This window comes from Lutra lutra, chromosome 18 (assembly GCF_902655055.1).
Source record: "Lutra lutra chromosome 18, mLutLut1.2, whole genome shotgun sequence".
NCBI lineage: Eukaryota > Metazoa > Chordata > Mammalia > Carnivora > Mustelidae > Lutra > Lutra lutra.
The window spans coordinates 31880074-31898706 of record NC_062295.1 but is presented as its reverse complement, the minus strand read 5'-3'; the positions used below and the strand labels follow the sequence as shown (position 1 = coordinate 31898706).

Sequence of the window (18633 nt, the reverse complement as noted above, 5' to 3'; positions counted from 1 at the left end):
GGGGGGAATGAAGGCCTTACTTTCCAAGAGAGTACAAACTAAAGGAACAGAAAGGGGCCATTCCTTTGCACACAGAGCTTTACATTCTTAAATGATTGGGTCCTTAATTTCCCGGCGGGGAGATGTGAAAAACTGCTTCCCTGACGACTGGCTGTCCCCCACCTTGATAACCCTGGGACAAGCACATCTTGCCTGGCGGGGCGGCGCCAAACCTGCCAGCATAGGCAAGAGCAAAACATGAACTGGGGCACTTCAGTGCGGGGGCACAACAGCGAGGATGACACCCCATGCTGTAGTCTGAGCTGCTCCCAGGTCCCTGCTGTCACAGAGACCAGTGTGTCCTGTCTTTCCATCCCTGTCCCCTGGCCATGCCCAGAAAAAGTACGGCCACCCACCAGGAAAGCTTCCAGACTTGAAAAAAGGACAGGTTTAGTCCTTGGGAAGTAGAATTGACTTTTTCTTCTGTTGCTTTTTTAATACCTTTTTCCTATTCTGTATAGTTTCCAAAATGAGCAAATTGGGGCGGGGGTCAGGGAGCGGTGGATGGCAGCAAGGTTTTAACAACGTCAGTTATCAGCGTTCCTAAGCAAAGAAATGCTAAATGCACCCTTCCACATCTTTCAGCTCTTCTTTAAAATGCTAACTAGAAATCAGTTGGTCAAATAGCACCCCAGCCTCTGGATAGCACAGTAGCGAGCCAAGAGGACACTGCATTACATCTTGGGGCAGAAAGGGGACCCCTCTCTACCAGGGGGCCCCCTCGGAGCCTGCCCTATTGGCACCCCCAGCACGCAGAAAGACCCTGTCACCTTCAGGTGGTGGCTCAGGTATCCCCATCTCAACAAGGACCCTCCCCACTGCCTCCCCCAAGTCTGTCCCCATGCCCCACCCCCGCTTCAGTTTCGGGGTGGCACAGTTGGGGCCCAACAGGCTTTGGCATCTCAGACACCCGGCCCCACGCACTGACAGGATGCCCTGGGACGATGGGGACTGTTCTCCCTGTGCTCACAGAGTGTCCCCGGTTCCTGGTGCGCACCCAGTAAATACTCGTCCGGTGACCAAATCCAGGCGCGTTCACCATGCAGACGGGAAGGTGGGCAGGGAGGGCGTTGGCACGTCCGTCCCAGCGGAGGCAGGAGGTAACATCTCACGGCAGGTGCGCCGTCCCTGTCACTCCACGCGCACTTTCTTGCCTCTGTCGCCATCGCTCCAAGCCCCGTTTGAAGCCAGGACAGTTTGGTCATTTCCTTTCTCCCCCGCAGGAGCAGGCCATAGAGGTGCTGACCCGCTCCAGCCTGGAAGTTGAGTTGGCGGCTAAAGAGCGGGAGATCGCGCAGCTGGTGGAGGACGTGCAGCGGCTCCAGGCCAGCCTCACGAAGCTGCGGGAGAACTCAGCCAGCCAGATCTCCCAGCTCGAGCAGCAGCTGAGCGCCAAGAACAGCACCCTCAAAGTAAGGGCGCCGTGCGGGCCAGGGCCGAGGGAGGGCCGGACGCACGCGCGCGCGCACACCCTGCCTCTTGCCTTCCTCCTCATGCGACCCCGGAGGGAGCCCAGGGCGAAGCGGCCCGGGGGGCCGATTCGGTCCTCACGGTCGGGGACACATGCTGGGTGTCTTTACTGCAGCAAGAGGCCTTCGTTCCAAGGCCACCTTGTCAGCCCCGCCTTGGCCGTTGCACAAGTATCTTTCACGTTAGTGGTCTGCCCCGGTCACGGTCAGAATCCGTCCTCACCTTAAAAGCAGGCGCGACGGCTCAGGGTTTGCCAGCCTGAGCTCCAACCATCGGCGAGAGTTTCTCCTTCCGGTAAGAGCATTGGGAACAGAAGGAGGCATGAGGTTCCCCTGAACACATCTCTCGGAGGCACAGGCACACGGGCTAGCAGAGCTCCCTTCCGGAGAGCATCTTGTCTGGAACTGACTGCAAGGAGGACAACCTTGAACCTCCGTGAGGGAGCTAGAAGCAGAGTCCGCAGCCCAAGGCAGGGAGAGTGAGTTTGAACCCTTCTACCGGCTCTTGCCAGGATGGCACTGCCCTTGACAGGCCGTCCCTCGCAGGCAGTGCTTGGTGGAAGGCCCCGTCCTCAGGGCCCACCCACAGTGCTGCTTTCCCACCTGGCCTCCCGAAGAAGGACATTTTGTGCACCTGCTTGTGTGGGATTGAATTCGTTGTCAAGGTCGCAGGCCGTCTGCACAGACATGCCTTTCGTCCAGCTCTGCCAGCCTTTCAGTATATTTTAAAAAATAATTATACTTGATTGGAGATATTTTCAACCTGTTACAGTTAGCACAATACGAGGAAAATCCTCGCACCCTAGACTTGTGGCGTGTCTGGGCCAGAAGGGCCTCCTCAGAGGTGTCCTATCTGATGATAAGTGACGGGGCCAGCAAGGGTGTGGGCCCGGCCCCCGGGCGACACAGGCCCCCACTCTGCCATCCCTCCCCAGCCTGCGCAGTGCCCGCCCAGCATCTGTTCGTGGAGTGCGAATGATGGCCAAGCACGGTCTTCATGTACTAAATACGGTGCATCAAGATCAGCTGTGAAAATGTCAGGAAAACTTTGTCTTATGTAAAGGAATTCCAGAGTGTAGTTAGGCCCGTTTTAATTTTTTTGAAAAACCGAGATTTCCCTTCCCAAGGCACAACCGTGTTTCTGACCTCAAGCCGAGCTACCAGCTGGTGGGCAGCTTGCCAGTCTGACCTCCCTGACCTGGGGCACCCACTGCTCTCCCTCCTGGTTTCCTCCTGGCCTCTTCGGGGTGCTTGTCGTCTGCCGTCCAAGAAGCTAGCTGCCAGGTGCCTGGGCCTCTCTGAGGAGCCACTCCTGCTGATGTGGGGAGAGGATTGACACATTCGTTATCGACCAAAGCATTTATTTCTTCCATGGTTCTTACTCTCCCATCAGCCTGCCCAATGAGTGCCAGCGTTCATTTTTTATTTCTAGATTAAATCTAATTTTCTAGTGTTACAGCCATTTCTGACCCCAGCCGTGACATTATTATTAGATAATTTGCCTTTCGCTGCTTTGTTATAGTTAAGGGGTATGACTCAAGATAACATCCTGCGTTTGACTAGGAGAAGGAGGCTATAGACCTTACATTTTTTATTACGGAGCAATTTCTTCTAAATCAGTTAAGGCTTTAATGTTTGCCTTCACACACACAAAAAATGAAACGCAGTTTCACAAATTAATGTTCTTTATCCATATCTTGGGGGAATTCTTTAATACGGTGCAGTTAATGAAACAATTTGGCAATACTTCTTCCAAAATTATCGCTCCCTTATCTTCATCTGATCTAATAATCAAAACATATCCTCTAGTAACAAGACTTCTCTGATTCTAATTATCTTAACCCCTTGTCACCAGGAATGAAGCTCTCCCCAATACCAAACCCTCGCACAAAAGGCATTAGCCTCCCCCAGACAAGCTCATCTACCTCCCTCACCCGAAGGAGGAAGGTTAATTGAATGAGATATCTTCCCGGGGCTTTTCCTTTTTTTTTTTTTCTAATGTGTGTAATTTATAGTCTCAAATCTAAACTAAACAGCAATACGGTTATTAGGAAAAATGTGTTCTGAACGAGGCCCACCAAATTGGCAACCTGATGCTTTTGCGACGGGAGAGGGGGTGAGGGGGTCTCTGGCCCGGCAGCCGGAGATGCTGGGACACATGGTGCGGGGCTCGAAGCGGGATTACTGGCTGGGGATGCTTCGGCTGACAGCCCCACTCCTCTTTAGGGCGTCAGGGGGCATGGTTTTGCCGTGAATGCCAATGGCGCTCGGGGGCTTGATCTCACAGGGCAGCGTCTCTGCTCTTGAGCTTGTCGGGGTTTTCTCGGTGGCATACACTGAAATGGAATATATTTGGGGACCCGTGGGTTTGCTTTCTCTAGCACCTCAAAAGTCTCCATCTCTTGCAACAACCGTTTCCTCATTCAGACGATCAATCGGTAATTCCGGGAGGGTGAATCAACAGTTGGATGTCTGCCCGTCTCTCTTTCTCCGTGTTCTGCTTTCTCAAGCCAAGTTCACCCTATACGCCTCGCTGTCCACGCACAGCGGTGCCCCACCCATCTTCACAGACGTGGAAACAGACTCGGAAGCAGGAGAGGTTTCTACCTGCCGAAACTGACAAGTCCTCGAGCACATCGCTGCTTGTGCGGGCTAATTCTGTGTTTGTGATTAAGGAAATATCCCGCTGCCATTACAGGACCGCTATTTTTGATGACTCTGTTCTGTGGTCTTCTGTTGGAGCAGCTCAGGACAGACACAGTCTAATTAGGCAGTCACCTGCATTTGACTCGCTAAAGCACAGAAGATCACGCTACCGATAGCTTTAGTGAAAAATGGCTATTTATAAGGAAAGCTAGTAGCTAAAAGAATGCCAATCTCCCCTTGGGAGAAACTATTTTCTAAAGATGAGTACTTCCCCATGGGGGTGGGGGGGGGTGTTAGAATCACCTGGGGTGGGGGGCTGTCTCCAGACCACATGCCTCCCCCACTCTCTGCCCCCCCATCTCCTGCAGTTCTGATTGAGCACCTGTTGAGCCCCGTGGAGCACGCGGTGTCCCTCCAAGTGCTGGGCCAGGGGAAGAACTGAAAACCACTTCTCTAGCTTGTCTCAGTTCTTTGTTTCTGGACGCTGGCTCTTCGATACACAGGCTCCCTAATCCGGCTGCGGGTTTCTCCGCAATGAGGCTACCTTCAGTCTCATTTCAGTGAGCGTCTCATCGACGTCTCAGGCTCGCCCCTCGAGCAGCCGTGATGGCGATCATGGTCTCGCGGAGGAGGACACTGAGGTCAGGGGAGGCCCGTGCGCGTCCCTCCACTGCGCCCATGCCCCAGCAGGAGAGACGTACCCTGGGTCGCACAGACGAGCCTGAACGTCAGAAGTCCTGGGAGCAGAGAGTCCGGGGCCGGGCCTCCCCCAGCCTTGAGCTGGCTGAGTCTCGAAGACCGTGTGAGCACAGATTCAGGGAGAGGAAGGAGTCAGGCTTCCGTGGGGAGGAGGAGGAGGGCAGAGGTGACCCCTGCACAGGAAGCAGAGGCGATCTGCCCAGCCACCGGGGTGAGGGCCCAGGGAAGAGCGCCCTGGAATCAATCTTGGAGAAACCGTGGGACTCCATCTGAGCTGTAGGCCTCGAGGTCCACGTAAGGTTGTGGGGGGAGCAGGAGGTCATAAGGGGGCCCCGCCAGGGCGGCTGTAGTAGACTAGGCAGCACTAGGAGGGCTTTCAGGAGCTGATTACTTGTGGACTTGTTCTCTCGGAAAGACACACGTGCCCCTGGTCACCTCGCATCGGACCTGGGTGTTTCCACCTGCAGGCAGTGTCCCGATGGCCTGAGCGTTGAGCCTGGACCCTCCTGGTCTATGATGGCAGCGTTCTGTGAGGAGGAGTCGGCTGCCAGGGTCACACCTGGATCACAGCACAGGGAAATTGGAAGTGACCTCCGACAGGGCTGCTTTCCTGGGGATCGCCCTTCCTCATCCGAGATCACACTGCTCCCGCCTGCAGCGAGCCCTCCAGGATAACCATCACTCCCCTGCCACAATCTGGCCCTGGGTACTAACCCAGTAGATCCTAAATTGACCTCTCACCAAGGAATCGTGGAGACCGGACGGGTTCCCTGTGCGAGGGAATGAAGGTGCACACAGCCTCAGCCAGGACTTCAGACGCGGCGCGTTAACCCAAGGGGTGGTGCATCTGACCCAACCCCCCACCCCCAGGACCAGGGAGCCTGGTCACACATCCCCATTCACTGCTGGTGGCCCCTCAGCCCAGGGATCCCCGTAAAGACACGGGGTCACTCACCACCTGCACACAGCCTCAGGCTCGCCTCCCTGGCCCACCGTGTTTGGGGGTAAAGAGGCATTACTGGCCTGCCCCCTGCCAGGCCACCCAGAAGAAAGGCCTTCCTGAAGGTGTCCACATCAGTCTTCCTGCCAGTGGTCCTGTGAGTTGGTATCCCCAGAGCATCTTAAGAACTGCATATGGATAATTATGCTAGCAACTCAAAATCTTCTCGTTGAGTGCCTGCTGAGCTCCCAGGACCATGAGTGTGCGCTGTGTCACTAAACGGATGGGACCGGATCCTGCGACAGTCCTGTCAGAGGGGCGCTGGCAGCCTGCACTTGTTCTGCAGGTCCCCACCACTGGCCCGTGAGAACCCATTTTCTTCCTGTCCCCACTGTCCAGAGGAATAGGATGAGGCCCTACAGGCTAAGCCTGTAAGGAAGTGAGAACTTCATAAACGGAGCCCTTATATTCAGAACCAGGGATCCCCTTCCAGAATCATACAGTCCTACTCAGTACCACCCCCAGGGATAAAGTCCTAATGATACCAGTAACAGTAACCGCCCCCCATCTCCAGGGTGCTTTGCTGCGTGCTATACTCCAGTGAGCCTTATCCTGTCCATCCTCACCAAAGCCCCCTTACCGTGGGTGCCATTATCCCCATTTTATAGACGAGTAAACTGAGGCTCAGAGAAGTTCAGTGTCTTATTCAAGGTCACCCTGCAACTGAGCGGCAGAGCCAGGCCTTGGCTGATCTATTGGGCTCCGGAGCCCCGGCCTCCAGAGAGCACCCGGCTTGGCCTCCCAGCATGAGCCTCATCAGTTCCTCCTGGAATCATGGGGACCCGTGGGTGGGGCCGGCCCGTGCCCGAGTGCGATCTGAGGGTGGGACTCGGGGGGTTGTTTTCTTTCTGTGGGCACACAGCCACCTCTACAGAAGCGTGGCAGTTAAGTGAGAGAGTATTAGGGGTGTAGAACCCAGCCCCGAATCTGGCCCCGCCAAGGAGCGCTCCCAGAATCTGGGAGGAGACTTCCCCCAGAGGACAACAGCCAGGTCCCCTGTTGCCCGGTCCAGATGGAAAGTTTTTTGAAACTAGGCTTTTCAGACACCCAGCGAGAAGTCACTGGTCAAAGACCCAAGCAGAGGACAGGGTGTGGCTCTGGGAAGTGCCACTCCCAGGAGACGTTGGTGAGGATGGGCTCCCGGTGCTCACAGGTCCGCACGTGCTTTGTTGGACAGCCCTGCCAGGCCTGAATCCTGTTGTCGGCCCCAAGAAATGAGCGTCAGAGGTTTACGGAAGCCAACTTGGGGTTCTTCTTGATTAAGCTGCCCCTGGGCAGGCAGCAGAAATTTCAACAGACGAGTCCGTCCTCAGTGAAAACTGTCACATCCGACCAAGTGACATGACTCCAGTTCTAAAACCTTCTAATTAGGGCCCCTCATAGGTCTGCAAAGCCGTGTTCCCTGGGAAGCTTGGCATTGGTGACAGCCCACATCAGAGGCCCCATAGTGCCACATCTGCACCAGGACCTGGCCCTGTGCTCCTTCCCTCAACCCTTTGAGGTCTTTGCTGCCCTTGCGTATTTCACAGATGAAACACTGATTATCGTGCCCCAAGGTGTCCCGCTCATAAGCGACAGACCTGATTCCAGGTTCGGAGCCTTGCTGGCTTCTAAAGAGTTCTGGATTGTCCCGTCTCGCTGCCCTTCCTACTGTAGTTCTCTGTGCGTTTCATATCCGGCATCTGAATTCCACAGCCTGAAAGGCGCTCTGCATCCCAGCGGCACCCAGCGGTCTCTTGTTCGGGAGGGCTGGCCCGCGACCAGAGAGAGAGAGAGAGAACACAGTCATCACTTCTTCGAGAGCACCTCCGGAGAATCTGTGGTCGGAAAATGAGTGCATGCTAACCGCCCCCCCCACCCCCGTTTGATATGACGAGAAACCATCATGATACATCAGGTTGGCAGGAGGTCATAAAAGGGAGCTAGGACAGAGAGCCCTTTTACACAATGGACATACAGACAAGAAGTGGCCAGCAAAGGCGATAGGAAAAGATGAGCTGGGTGAGTGGAGTTTCCAGGACACCTGAATTCTTCAGCGGTCATCAGGTTGAGATTCGCGTGAACAGCCAGCCTGCTGGGCCAGATGGGGATCTCCTCCCCAAACTCTAGAACATTCTCAGTCAGCCTTAAACTGTGGCCGTAGCCGTGGCTGGCTAAGCAGAACCTTAAAAGGCAACTGGGAGCGCTTTGGATTGGGGACGTGGAATTTGTTCACCCCAGGCCTGCAAACATGCTGAATTATCAGCCTTGCCCCGGCCGGGCTGGGTCTTTGTGTTTTACATGAGGCTGCCTCCTTCCCTTCCCCTTTGCGGGAGGTCGGAAGCCACTAGTCCGAGCACCGACGTGGAAGGAAGCTTCCTCTCTGACTACCCAAAGCCGAAGGCCCCTGAGCAAGAAAGGCCTGCAGAGACCAGCCCCACTGGTGCCCCACGAGCTCACAGAGCAGCAGCATAGCTGGGGTGCTTGTCGTCTCATCCCCCCTCTGAAGGGCATGCGAGGGCCGGAGAGTTGACTGTGCCCAGCCTTGGCCCCACCGGCCTGGTGCCCTGCCAGGGCCCTCCCACGGGACCCCGACAAAAAGACCACCCAGCTGAGCAGGCCTCCACTCCTGAAACGCCCACCTCAGGGGGCTGGGGGTGCGGATCTGAAGGTGCAGATGCTTTCTCCCCCCAATGCCTCTCCGATGCCAACACTCAGCGACCAAGGGCTTGTGCCCCTTGTTAGCAGGGTCCCGCCAGCAGTGTTGACAAGTGACTGCACGCGTCAGCTAGCCTAATGTAGCTCGCGGCAAGCCACACGCCGTGTGAATGTGCCGAGAACTTCTCTTTGTTCTGTTTGCCGTTTTGTACAAAATGGCCTTTTCTCATTCTGTTTTCCCCTTTTGGAAAGTTCCGTTCTACCCTGGTTGAGTCTGACATTACACCGTATATTCCCGTGTGTGTGCATGTTCACACTGGCTCGTATATACTCACGCTCGCACCAGACCGGAAGTGTGAAGGCCAGGAAAGTGACCCCGCACGTTGGCACCATTCACTTTGACAGGTTTGCATTCCCTCTCAGGGACAACTGGCCTTTCTCTGGGGACCGTAGTCTGTGCAGACTGCCCTGTCCATACAGACGGCCATTAGTAGGACATCAGGGGTGTTTTAAACAAAAAACACGTATTTCGCACAGTTCCGGAGGCTGGGAGGTCCCACCATCAGGGCCTTGGCCAATTCCGTGTCTGCTGAGGGCTCCCCGATTCACAGAGCGGCGTCTGCCTTCCCACCATGTCTGCACACACTGGGGTGAGGCCACTGATCTCATCCATGGGGTTCTCCTGCTGGTGACCCAGTCACCCCGAAAGTCCCCGCCTCCTGACACCGTCACCCTGGAGGGCTGGAATGCAACACACAGATTTGGGGGTGCGGGATGGAGGGACACAAACATGTGGTTCATATTGAAGCGACCTGTTGCAGACACGGCCACTAATAATATTCCTCTGTTTTCAGCAACTGGAAGAAAAACTCAAAGGACAGGCTGACTATGAAGAAGTGAAGAAAGAACTAAAGTAAGTGACGACTCCAGCACGGCCACCCCATAGCCAGAGCTCGCTGGCGACTTCTGCTAAGGAAACGCTACGCCAGAGACGGGGTGGCCACAGGCCGTCTTGCTCTGGGCCTTGGCGACTGCTCCATCCCTGGGCCGTGTCCCGGGTGGCCCGGAGCCACGGGCGTGTGCACTCAGGCCTGTGCCTGAGCTCTTGGGACTTTTTCTGAGAAGTTGTCATTTCAAGTATGCACAGAATCGGGGGAGACGGTGCCCTGATGGAAATTATGAAATACGAGCTTGTGTTCCAGCAGTGAGTTCCCAGACAGGAGCAGAGCAGGGGAATGTTTTGTCGGGGTTGCTTTTTTAAAAGATTTTATTTATTTGAGGAAGGGTGGGAAGGACAGAGGGAGAAGGAGAAGCAGACTCCCCACTGAGCAGGGAGCCCGATGCGGGGCTCGATCCCAGGACCCCGGCATCATGACCTGAGCCAAAGGCAGAGGCTCAACCCACTGAGCCACCCAGGTTCCCCCAGGGGAGTGTTTTCCAGTGGAAAGAGTACACATGGCCTCACACCGCCCTGACCACCTTCAGACACCAGGACTTTCCGCTCTCGGGTACAATTTCCCATTCGGGAGACAAAGCTGAAGGCCTGTCTAATGCAAATATTCCCAAGTAGAAGTTGCCCCCTCGTGCCTGGCCTCCCAGCCATGCCCTGTCGCCCCAAAATCCTTCACCCAGGGCCACCTCCAGCCCTCCTGGAGCTCACGGGCATCCCTACCTCCATGGCTGGGCTCCCAAACACGCCAGACGGCCACTGGGCCCTGCCGGCCTGTGTTCTGCACTGCTGCAGGAACGGCGTCCCTCTGCTCCCCCCTTTTGGGCCCCAACCCCACCAAAGACACCTCCTTGGCCTCCGACTCCCTGCTCTGGTTGGGCATCTCCCTCCCTTCTCTCCAGGCTGACCCCCCCACCACCCGCACCCCAGATCCCTTCCTACTACCCTGCTATCCCATCAGCCCCCCACCCCCGACACTTTTAATTTCTCCTTTTAAAATAAGCCTACACCCACTCGCCATGCTGTTCTTTGTACTCTGAATTCCATTCCCTCGGGTTTGCTTAAAAAAGCCCACCGGAAGGCCTCTTCAACCTTCTGCCCCCAGGGCCCGTCGCCCTCCCTCGGTCACGAACTCCCCCAGCCTCCCCTAGCCTCGCTGGTGACTTGCGTGCCAGTGGCTCCTCGCCCCGTGCTCCGCGGCGCAAAGTGTCTTTCCCTGGACAGTCCCGCCCCCTCGGGCCGCAGACAGCTTTGCAGCACCTCCTGGAACACCCCCTACACCTGACTACACCTGCCCACGTTCAGGTGCGGCCTCTTCCCTCTTCCTGCCTTGAGGTGGGCCCTGTTCACCTGTCCGACCTTCCCTATCTGCCTCTCCTGTCCCCGTCACCCTTCCTTCCTCTCTTCCTCCCACTCACAAGCAAACAACGTGTGCCTCCTAGTGCCGAGTCAAAGGAGCTCTGATGGGGAGGCCTTCGCCCTCCGCCCCCTCCCATCCCCGCAGCTCAGTCCTGCAGCTCCTCGTAGCTCGGCCCCGTCCCATGCGCAGCACGTTCAAGGTCCCTGCCCTCCCACGCGGCCGCTGCACGCTGGCCGGCGTCTTCCTCCCAGAGTGGCGCGCACATTCCCCGCAGCCCTTTCTGCCGCACGTACGCACCGCGACCCCTCCCCCAGCCCCGGGTCTGGCATCTGGAGGCCCCACTCAGGCGGCTTTTCTGCTAAAATACATTCCTGCCCTCCCGCTTCCTAGTGATCCGAGGGCCCTTCCACACACGCGCCCCTCCTGCTGTCCCATCCCTGCCCCAGGCCCTTCTCAGACACTGACTCCTCCGGAGACGGACCCCATCTCCACCCCGAGGAGATTCCTGCTTCCACGGGCACCCGGCAGGTGTTCTCCCTCGAGAGCTGCTGGGAGTTTGTCGTCGGCCTGTGACAGCCTGTGGAGTTTGCAAGGGCGAGGGGCAGAGCGCTTCCGGCCCTCCGAGTGCCCGGCACCAGCAGGTCATCGGTAAAGGTCCGGGGAACGCATGAGCAGACGCTGGTGTTTGGGGTGTAAGCTCATAGGCTCACTTCAGCCTTTTGTTACACAACTCTCCAGAAGATCTCAGACAAGAACATAGCGCAAACGTGACGGCCGTAAAAAAGGACAAGTTCCAGACTGCTCGTCACCTCTCTCCCGGCTGACGCAATGCGGCCCCGACTCCTTAGAATTTTCAATAGCTCCCTGTAAAATAAAATTAGGAGGTTTCCCACCTCCCCGCCCCCACCCAGCTGCTCTCTCATTCCTGTTCTGTTGGTCCATGTGACACAGGTCACTGCGAAGATAAAGCCACAAACAGCCATCAACTCCTGACTGACTGCCACGGTCACTGTAGCAGGGTGATCTCCTGGGCCCCTGGGCGTTTGTACACCCTGCTCCTTTTTTTTTTTTTTTTTTTTTTAAGATTTTATTCATTCATTTGACAGAGCACAAGCAGGCAGAGCGGCAGGGAAAGGGAGAAGCAGGCTCCCTGCTGAGCCCAGAGCCCAATGTAGGGCTCGATCCCAGAACTCTGGGATCACAACCTGAGCCAAAGGCAGACACTCAACCAACTGAGCCGCCCAGGCGCCCTTACACCGTGCTCTCTTGATGACACTTCTGCAGATCTTAAAGAGGGCAGAGGCCAAAGAACACTGGGAGAGCTCAGATGGCTGGGTGCCGGGGAACCACAGCCACTCTCGCTCACCTTCCCAAGCTCCTGGGGCCATGTGGGCCCACCGTCCTTCCCTCCCAGATAGACTCGGAGACAGGAAGCCACGTCCCTTTGAAAGGAACGCTGGAAACCGTGGTTCTGGGCACCCGAACTCGCTGGGCTCGCGGACTTGTGCAAACAGGCTGGGACCGAGGTGATTGCAGCAATAAGGAGAACAAAGGAGATCCAGTCCCACTCCCCTGCATCGCCGGGGGGCCCTGGAGCAGGGCTGTGGCCGGCCTTTGAGCCAACCACTCTGGGACCTCGCCTTTTGCCTATTTTCCCAGGTCCCCTCGTGCCCGCCACCAAGTGAGCGTCTGGCCCTGGGGCAGGTGGGAGGGATGAGGTTTCTCTCTCTGGCTTCCTGCTTACAACTTTCTCATTCCCTGTAAGCCTGACAAATACATTCCACTTGCAACAATGTTACGTCTGTGTTCAACTTTAAAATTATACTCTGAACAGCCCTGGTGTGATTCCATATGGAATGATTTACATGCCGGGCAGGAAACTTTCGCTGGCCAACTGCTAGTTGAATAGTTATTCTAGAGACGCTATCAGATGCTGCTGCTGCCAGAGAGGTTGTTAAAGCTGTCAGTGCGTCCGTTCCTGGAGTGCAGGAGAGCGCGATGTTCGTGCTCATTAGTGCGGCCATTGTCAAAGGTAGGAGCGGGGAATAACCGCTCTGTGTTGCTCTCCACAGCATTCTGAAGTCCATGGAGTTCGCACCGTCCGAGGGCGCTGGGACACAGGTACGTGCTCTCGCTTGCTATCAGTGTGCATGAGGGCCAGCTCCCATGGTCCCTGTCCGTCCCTGGGCTAGCCTCACGCTCTCGAAATTTCCATGAGACCTCCGGCCTACGGCTGACGAGTCATTTCCTGGGAACCTTAAGCAAGTTCAAGCACATTATCTTTCATCTAAAAGAGGCAAGAAGAGAAAAGTGAGTGTTTTCCAGACGGGTAGCTCAGTTCACATGACGTTGTGGTTCCACTCAGGCAGGCGCTAAGAACGTGGATAAGACCACTTTTAGACCCAAATGGACTGGCTTGGGCACGTTTATTTTTTTTTAAGATTTTGTTTATTTATTTGACAGAGATCACAAGTAGGCAGAGAGGCAGGTGCTGGGGGGTGGGGGGGAAGCAGGCTCCCCGCTGAGCAGAGAGCCCGGTGCGGAGCTTGATCCCAGGACCCTGAGATCATGACCCGAGCCGAAGTCAGAGGCTTAACCCACTGAGCCACTCAGGCACCCCAGGAACTTTTATCTGTTGCCTCGCGTGATAAAGAGGCAGGGCAAAATGACCCTGATGCCCAGGAGCCTGGGAGCCAGGTAGAATTTGAGGCATCAAATGGAATGCTGCTCCTGGTGCCCTGACGGCAGCTAACTCTCTGGGGCTGGCCCCAAGGAAAGGGTCACCTCTGCTGTGACCTGCAGACAGGTTTGTGGCCCGGCGGCCCATCCTCGTACCAGAGAAGGCACAGGCTTAGACTCCTCGAACCTGGGGACGGCACAGAGAACAGAGAGTTTTCTAGAAGCTGCACGGGGCTAAAAGAAGAATGGCCAGGACCGGAGCGCATCCTCTCGGAAAGGAACTCGAGTGCTCGCCCCGGGTGTGGGAGCATCTCCAGGGGAAGGCAGATTCCAGGAACACGCTGGCACCAGATAGCGGGGTGCATAGGCCATCAGAGCAGGGGTCGCGGGGTCCGGCGGCCCCAGGGAGCGGGAAGGCGGCCAGCCCCACGGTGAGCCCTGCTCTGCCCCATCTAGGACGCATCCAAGCCCCTGGAGGTGCTGCTGCTGGAGAAGAACCGCTCGCTGCAGTCCGAGAACGCCGCGCTGCGCATCTCCAACAGCGACCTGAGTGGTAGGTTGACAGGGTGTCACGGGGCCGCGCTCGGTCCCCGCCGGGGGCCGAGGAAGAGGAAGGTGAACCGTGAGTCGGGGGCCGATGCATGGCGGGAGCATCAGCGGTCGATGACAGCCTTGACTAATGAGCGCTTGGTCTCCGGGTCCTCCTCACGGCTCCCCCCCACCCCCCCGCCCCGCTTACCGAGGCTCGCGACGAGGCGCGTGGCCGCAGGTGCCTGCGGAGGTCAGTTAGGGCCGGTGTGGCCGGAGCGGCCGGGAGGGACCCTCGGAGGACGGCGGCCTCGCCGGTCCGCTCCCAGGCGTGCGGCCTCTGTCTCGTGGCGTCTCGGGGGCTGCTCCCAGCCTCAGCGGAGCTTTTCTTCCTTTGTCAGGTTTTCCTTGGGAGCGCGTCCCCCGTCCTTAGCCTTTCTTTGCTCGTCCCAAAATGGTGGCGTCACCGACTGCTTCTGGTTTTGGCAGCTGGTAAACCGTTTGACAGTGTCTCGGGCTCCGATGATATTTCGTTCTTAAAAATGTGCGTGCCTTCGATCGAGCGGACTCGGTGCAGTGCTTTCGCCTCAGAGCAAGTGGTGTGAGAGGACCCGTTGGTCCCCAAATGTCAGTGTTTGCTGCGCCTCAGGCGGGGCCCTTCCGGTAATAGCTCGAACGCTAGCGGCCGACCAGAGGCCCCGCGACCTGTCGACTCTTTACTGTGTGTGGTACCGGCCCCTTGCCACGTTAGGGGTTTGAATCCGTGTCGAGGGGACTCTCCAGGCTGCAACGTACAAGAAAGGTGCAAACATGAAATGCATGTTGCTTGTTTGGGGGGCCTCGTTTGGCTAACTGAAAAATTCAATCGAAAAACAAACCAACACACCTCATTGGCCCTTGGAAAAATCTGCACTTTTTTTTTTTCCCTTGTGCGGGGCAAACTTGGCATTTTGGTCTTGGTTTTTTTTCCCTTTTGAATCCCCCATAATGCATTATGTTTGCCCTTCCTTGTAGGGTCAGCCAGGAGAAAAGGGAAAGACCAGCCTGAGAGTCGGCGTCCTGGACCTTTGCCGGCCTCCCCTCCTCCTCAGTTGTCCCGCAACACGGGGGAGCAGGCTTCCAATACTAATGGTACACACCAGTTCACACCAGCGGGGTTAACGCAAGACTTTTTCAGCTCATCCCTGGCAAGCCCCAGCCTACCCCTGGCTTCTACGGGAAAATTTGCACTAAACTCTCTCCTCCAACGACAGCTCATGCAGTCCTTCTACTCCAAGGCCGTACAGGAAGCAGGAAGCACAAGCATGATTTTTTCAACAGGTCCATACAGCACAAACTCCATATCTTCCCAAAGTCCATTACAACAGAGCCCAGATGTAAATGGCATGGCCCCATCCCCCAGCCAGTCAGAGAGCGCTGGGAGCGTCTCCGAGGGCGAGGAGATAGACACGGCCGAAATCGCCCGGCAGGTGAAGGAACAGTTGATCAAGCACAATATCGGACAGCGTATCTTCGGACACTATGTCTTGGGACTGTCTCAAGGGTCCGTGAGCGAGATTCTGGCCCGGCCCAAGCCCTGGAATAAACTGACCGTTCGCGGCAAGGAGCCCTTTCACAAGATGAAGCAGTTCCTCTCGGACGAGCAGAACATCTTGGCTCTTCGCAGCATCCAAGGCAGACAAAGAGGTGAGAGGCTTTCGGGGGCCGGCGCCAGCATGGGAGCCCGGTCAGGGCTGTGTGTGTGAGTGTGCGTGTGCGCGCGCGACGAAACATTTGCGCATCACATCAGGTAAAGTTCTCTTGAGTTCTACCATCTCTAGGGGCCGAGGGTCGGCAGGCGTGAGCCAGAGCCCGTAGATTGGGGCGGGGGGGGGGGGCGAGGGGGGGGGTCTGGCCTCTGACACCCGCTGAGCACCTCGCATATAGGAGACCGAGAACCTCACCAAATCAGACAGAATCACACCCCGTACACACATCCCAACGGGTGTAATGTCCAGTGGTCCAATGGGCCGTGGGTGCCGGCCTCACGTGAGAGGAGCCCCCCGGTGGCATCCGGCCCTAGGGCCACAGCAGCAGCGGCCGGGGTCAGGCCTGGGGGGAGCGTATCAGCCACGTGTCCTCTCCTCTTCCCCGCACGCACAAGGGAGCGTGTCCTGTGGTCGGCTTCCCTCCCGGTGCTGGCCTCTGTTAGCAATTTGTGCAGCCCCATGACCCCAACACGCCTGCCTGGAGAAAGATGCGTGAAAGTTTTATTGAAACAGCCTTCCTGCCCCACACTCCCCCAAAAAAGCAGAAGTCCGTTCGCGTCCCTGATTGAAAGAATCCCGTCCCTCTTGAACGACGGGGATGGTTCTGCTAAACCAGCAGTGGTAGAGAGGGGTAGATCTTAGCAGAGGCGTTTGAAACACGACAGACGGAGGAGGGAGCCGTTCCAAACAGCGTCGATTTGCACAAAGCACGTCGAGCTCTCTCTGGCGATGTTTACTGAAATCGACTGTCTTTGGATGATTAATGTGAGCTTTGTTCCTGGGGCTGGTGGGCCACGCGTGTGGCGGCAGGCGGTGCTCCCTCCATTGGACCCTCATGGCGTCGGTGCCATGGGCCACTCTTTAGGTCTGTCTGATCTTCCGCAGCAGAGCCGTGGCCTCTGCAGGCCGGCTGGCCAGGGAAGGGCCTCTCAGAAGTTTCTGGTTAACTCCCGAGTCGCACAGGAAGCCCTGAGCCCTTTCTGTAGTGACAGGCGGCTCAGATGTCATGTTGCACAGCCCATATCGTCAACACCACCATCCCCCTGATTGTTTTGTTCTTACCACACTTGTTTTTCAACAGAGAACCCAGGCCAGAGCCTGAACAGACTATTTCAGGAAGTACCGAAACGAAGAAATGGGTCCGAAGGTATGTGGCAGGCAGGTGTTTTTCTTTGCAGTTAGTAACACCTGGGAAGCAGCATGTCCTTAGCTGTGCATTTGGGTTAAAAACTGTGCAGTGTGATTCTGGCCTGGAACCTGATGGAAAAACAGCTAGTAAGTATGAAACAGAGCACGGGCCCAAGGACGTACAGTCCCTTCCTCCTGAGCTGCCCACGCTCTGCCGGGTGTGGAAGAGGCCAGGAGAGAAAGCGCCCCTAAGAATCAGTGCCCCAGTGCCATCCCAGCCCCCATTCAGGTGCAAATTACACGCCCCCCCCCCCCTTTTCTCAGAAGCGGGCAAGAGCGTAACAGTCATCGCTCTGAGAAAAATCAGATGGCTGAGTCAGGTGACATGCTGCTGCTTCCTTGTACTTCCTTTAAACTCTGAACTGGGTTAAAGGTGCTACAGAATGAACAAATTCCAGCGAACTCCACACGTGGTCAGTTCTCCTCTGGGCCCCCCCTGCGCTCCTTGGTACTGCATCTTGAAAGGGGCTTGGCCCCCACGGTCTGCTTCTTTTGCAATGGTTTGGTGTGGCGGCGCATACTTAGAAGGCAGTGGAGAAGTCAGATATGCTCTGTGGAAGGCTTCCAGAAGGAGCCGGGGCCAGCCCCTGGGCCTCCGTAGCTTCCGTGCGTCCGTGCATGTGGCTACTCTGCAGGGCGCCACCCTGTGACCAAGAGACTGAGGTCTCGTCCTCGATGGAGCCCTGCAGGCTCCTCGCCTCATTCATAAATTTTTGAAAGACGGCATGTGATCCTAGAGCCGAAACAGGAAGCCTTCATCCTCTTCACCTTGTATGTGCCCTTGACCAGTAGGTCATCCGCCTCGACCCTCCGCCCGCCCCTCCCATCGTTGCTTTTTGCGGGGGGACACCAGTGTCCCAACAGACGTGCAGAGCCTCGAGCACGGTCCCAGGTCAAAGCAATTGTTGGGGTCCCTTTTAAACGACTCGCAAACACCACTGCCTTTTTCGGGCCTTCCTCTGGTTTCGCGCCGGAGTGGGTGGCCGGCTCTCCCTGGTCCCGCCCCGCGGGTGCCGTCCAGTTGGGGTCGCTGGGAGAGCTCGTCCCGCTGGCCACCAGGTAGATTCCGCAGGAAGCCCTTCCTGCCCGGGGCCGTGACGAGGCACGCTCCGCAGGTACGGCTCAGCGGGAGGCCACGCCTGCCTCCCTAACCTTCACCGGCCTCGGCTCGGCTCAGGAGCCGCTGATCAGAATGACCTCTTCGCACAGCACTGATATGTGTTTGGCTGTTTGCGTCACCGTCGGCAGCTCTGATGTCATGGGTGCGGCTTCTCCCTGCAGGTAACATCACGACCCGGATCCGAGCCTCCGATTCCGGATCCGACGAAGCAATCAAGTCCATCCTGGAACAAGCCAAAAGGGAGCTGCAGGTGCAGAAAACGGGTACGGAATCCGCTACTCTGACCACTGTCTTCCAGGCTTAATTAGAAGAATTGTCATGAGTGTTGTGCTTCGCGGTAATTAACTTTAAAAAAAAAAAAAAAACCCACGCAGTAGAAGGTGTGTTTTCCAGCTTTTAGGCAAGTGCAGAGGGGAGCAGGTCTGCGTGATCTCGATCCTCCTCGTAGTTACCCATCTTTTTATCAGGCCACGTCCTAGCATTGACTCAAGACGGGTACCCCTGGCCTGGACTGTCCCCGACTTACGTGGACAGGCAGTCTGTGTCTCATTTCCTTCTCTAGATGCCACAC

General features: G+C 56.7%; 1 protein-coding gene across 10 annotated transcripts in view; it reads left to right on the top strand.

Moving 5' to 3' along the window:
* CUX1 (cut like homeobox 1) overlaps positions 1-18633 on the top strand; it is a 358424-nt gene that overhangs the window by 270552 nt on the left and 69239 nt on the right. For 3 of the 10 annotated variants that reach the window (XM_047712790.1, XM_047712786.1, XM_047712785.1), the window contains exons 11-17: positions 1263-1451; positions 9345-9403; positions 12872-12920; positions 13935-14031; positions 15021-15692; positions 16836-16901; positions 18224-18325. In XM_047712790.1, the coding sequence (XP_047568746.1) occupies positions 1263-1451; positions 9345-9403; positions 12872-12920; positions 13935-14031; positions 15021-15692; positions 16836-16901; positions 18224-18325 (1234 nt within the window). The remainder of the gene's footprint in view (positions 1-1262; positions 1452-9344; positions 9404-12871; positions 12921-13934; positions 14032-15020; positions 15693-16835; positions 16902-18223; positions 18326-18633) is intronic. The other 7 variants (XM_047712794.1, XM_047712789.1, XM_047712788.1 and 4 more) reach the window with 4 other exon arrangements.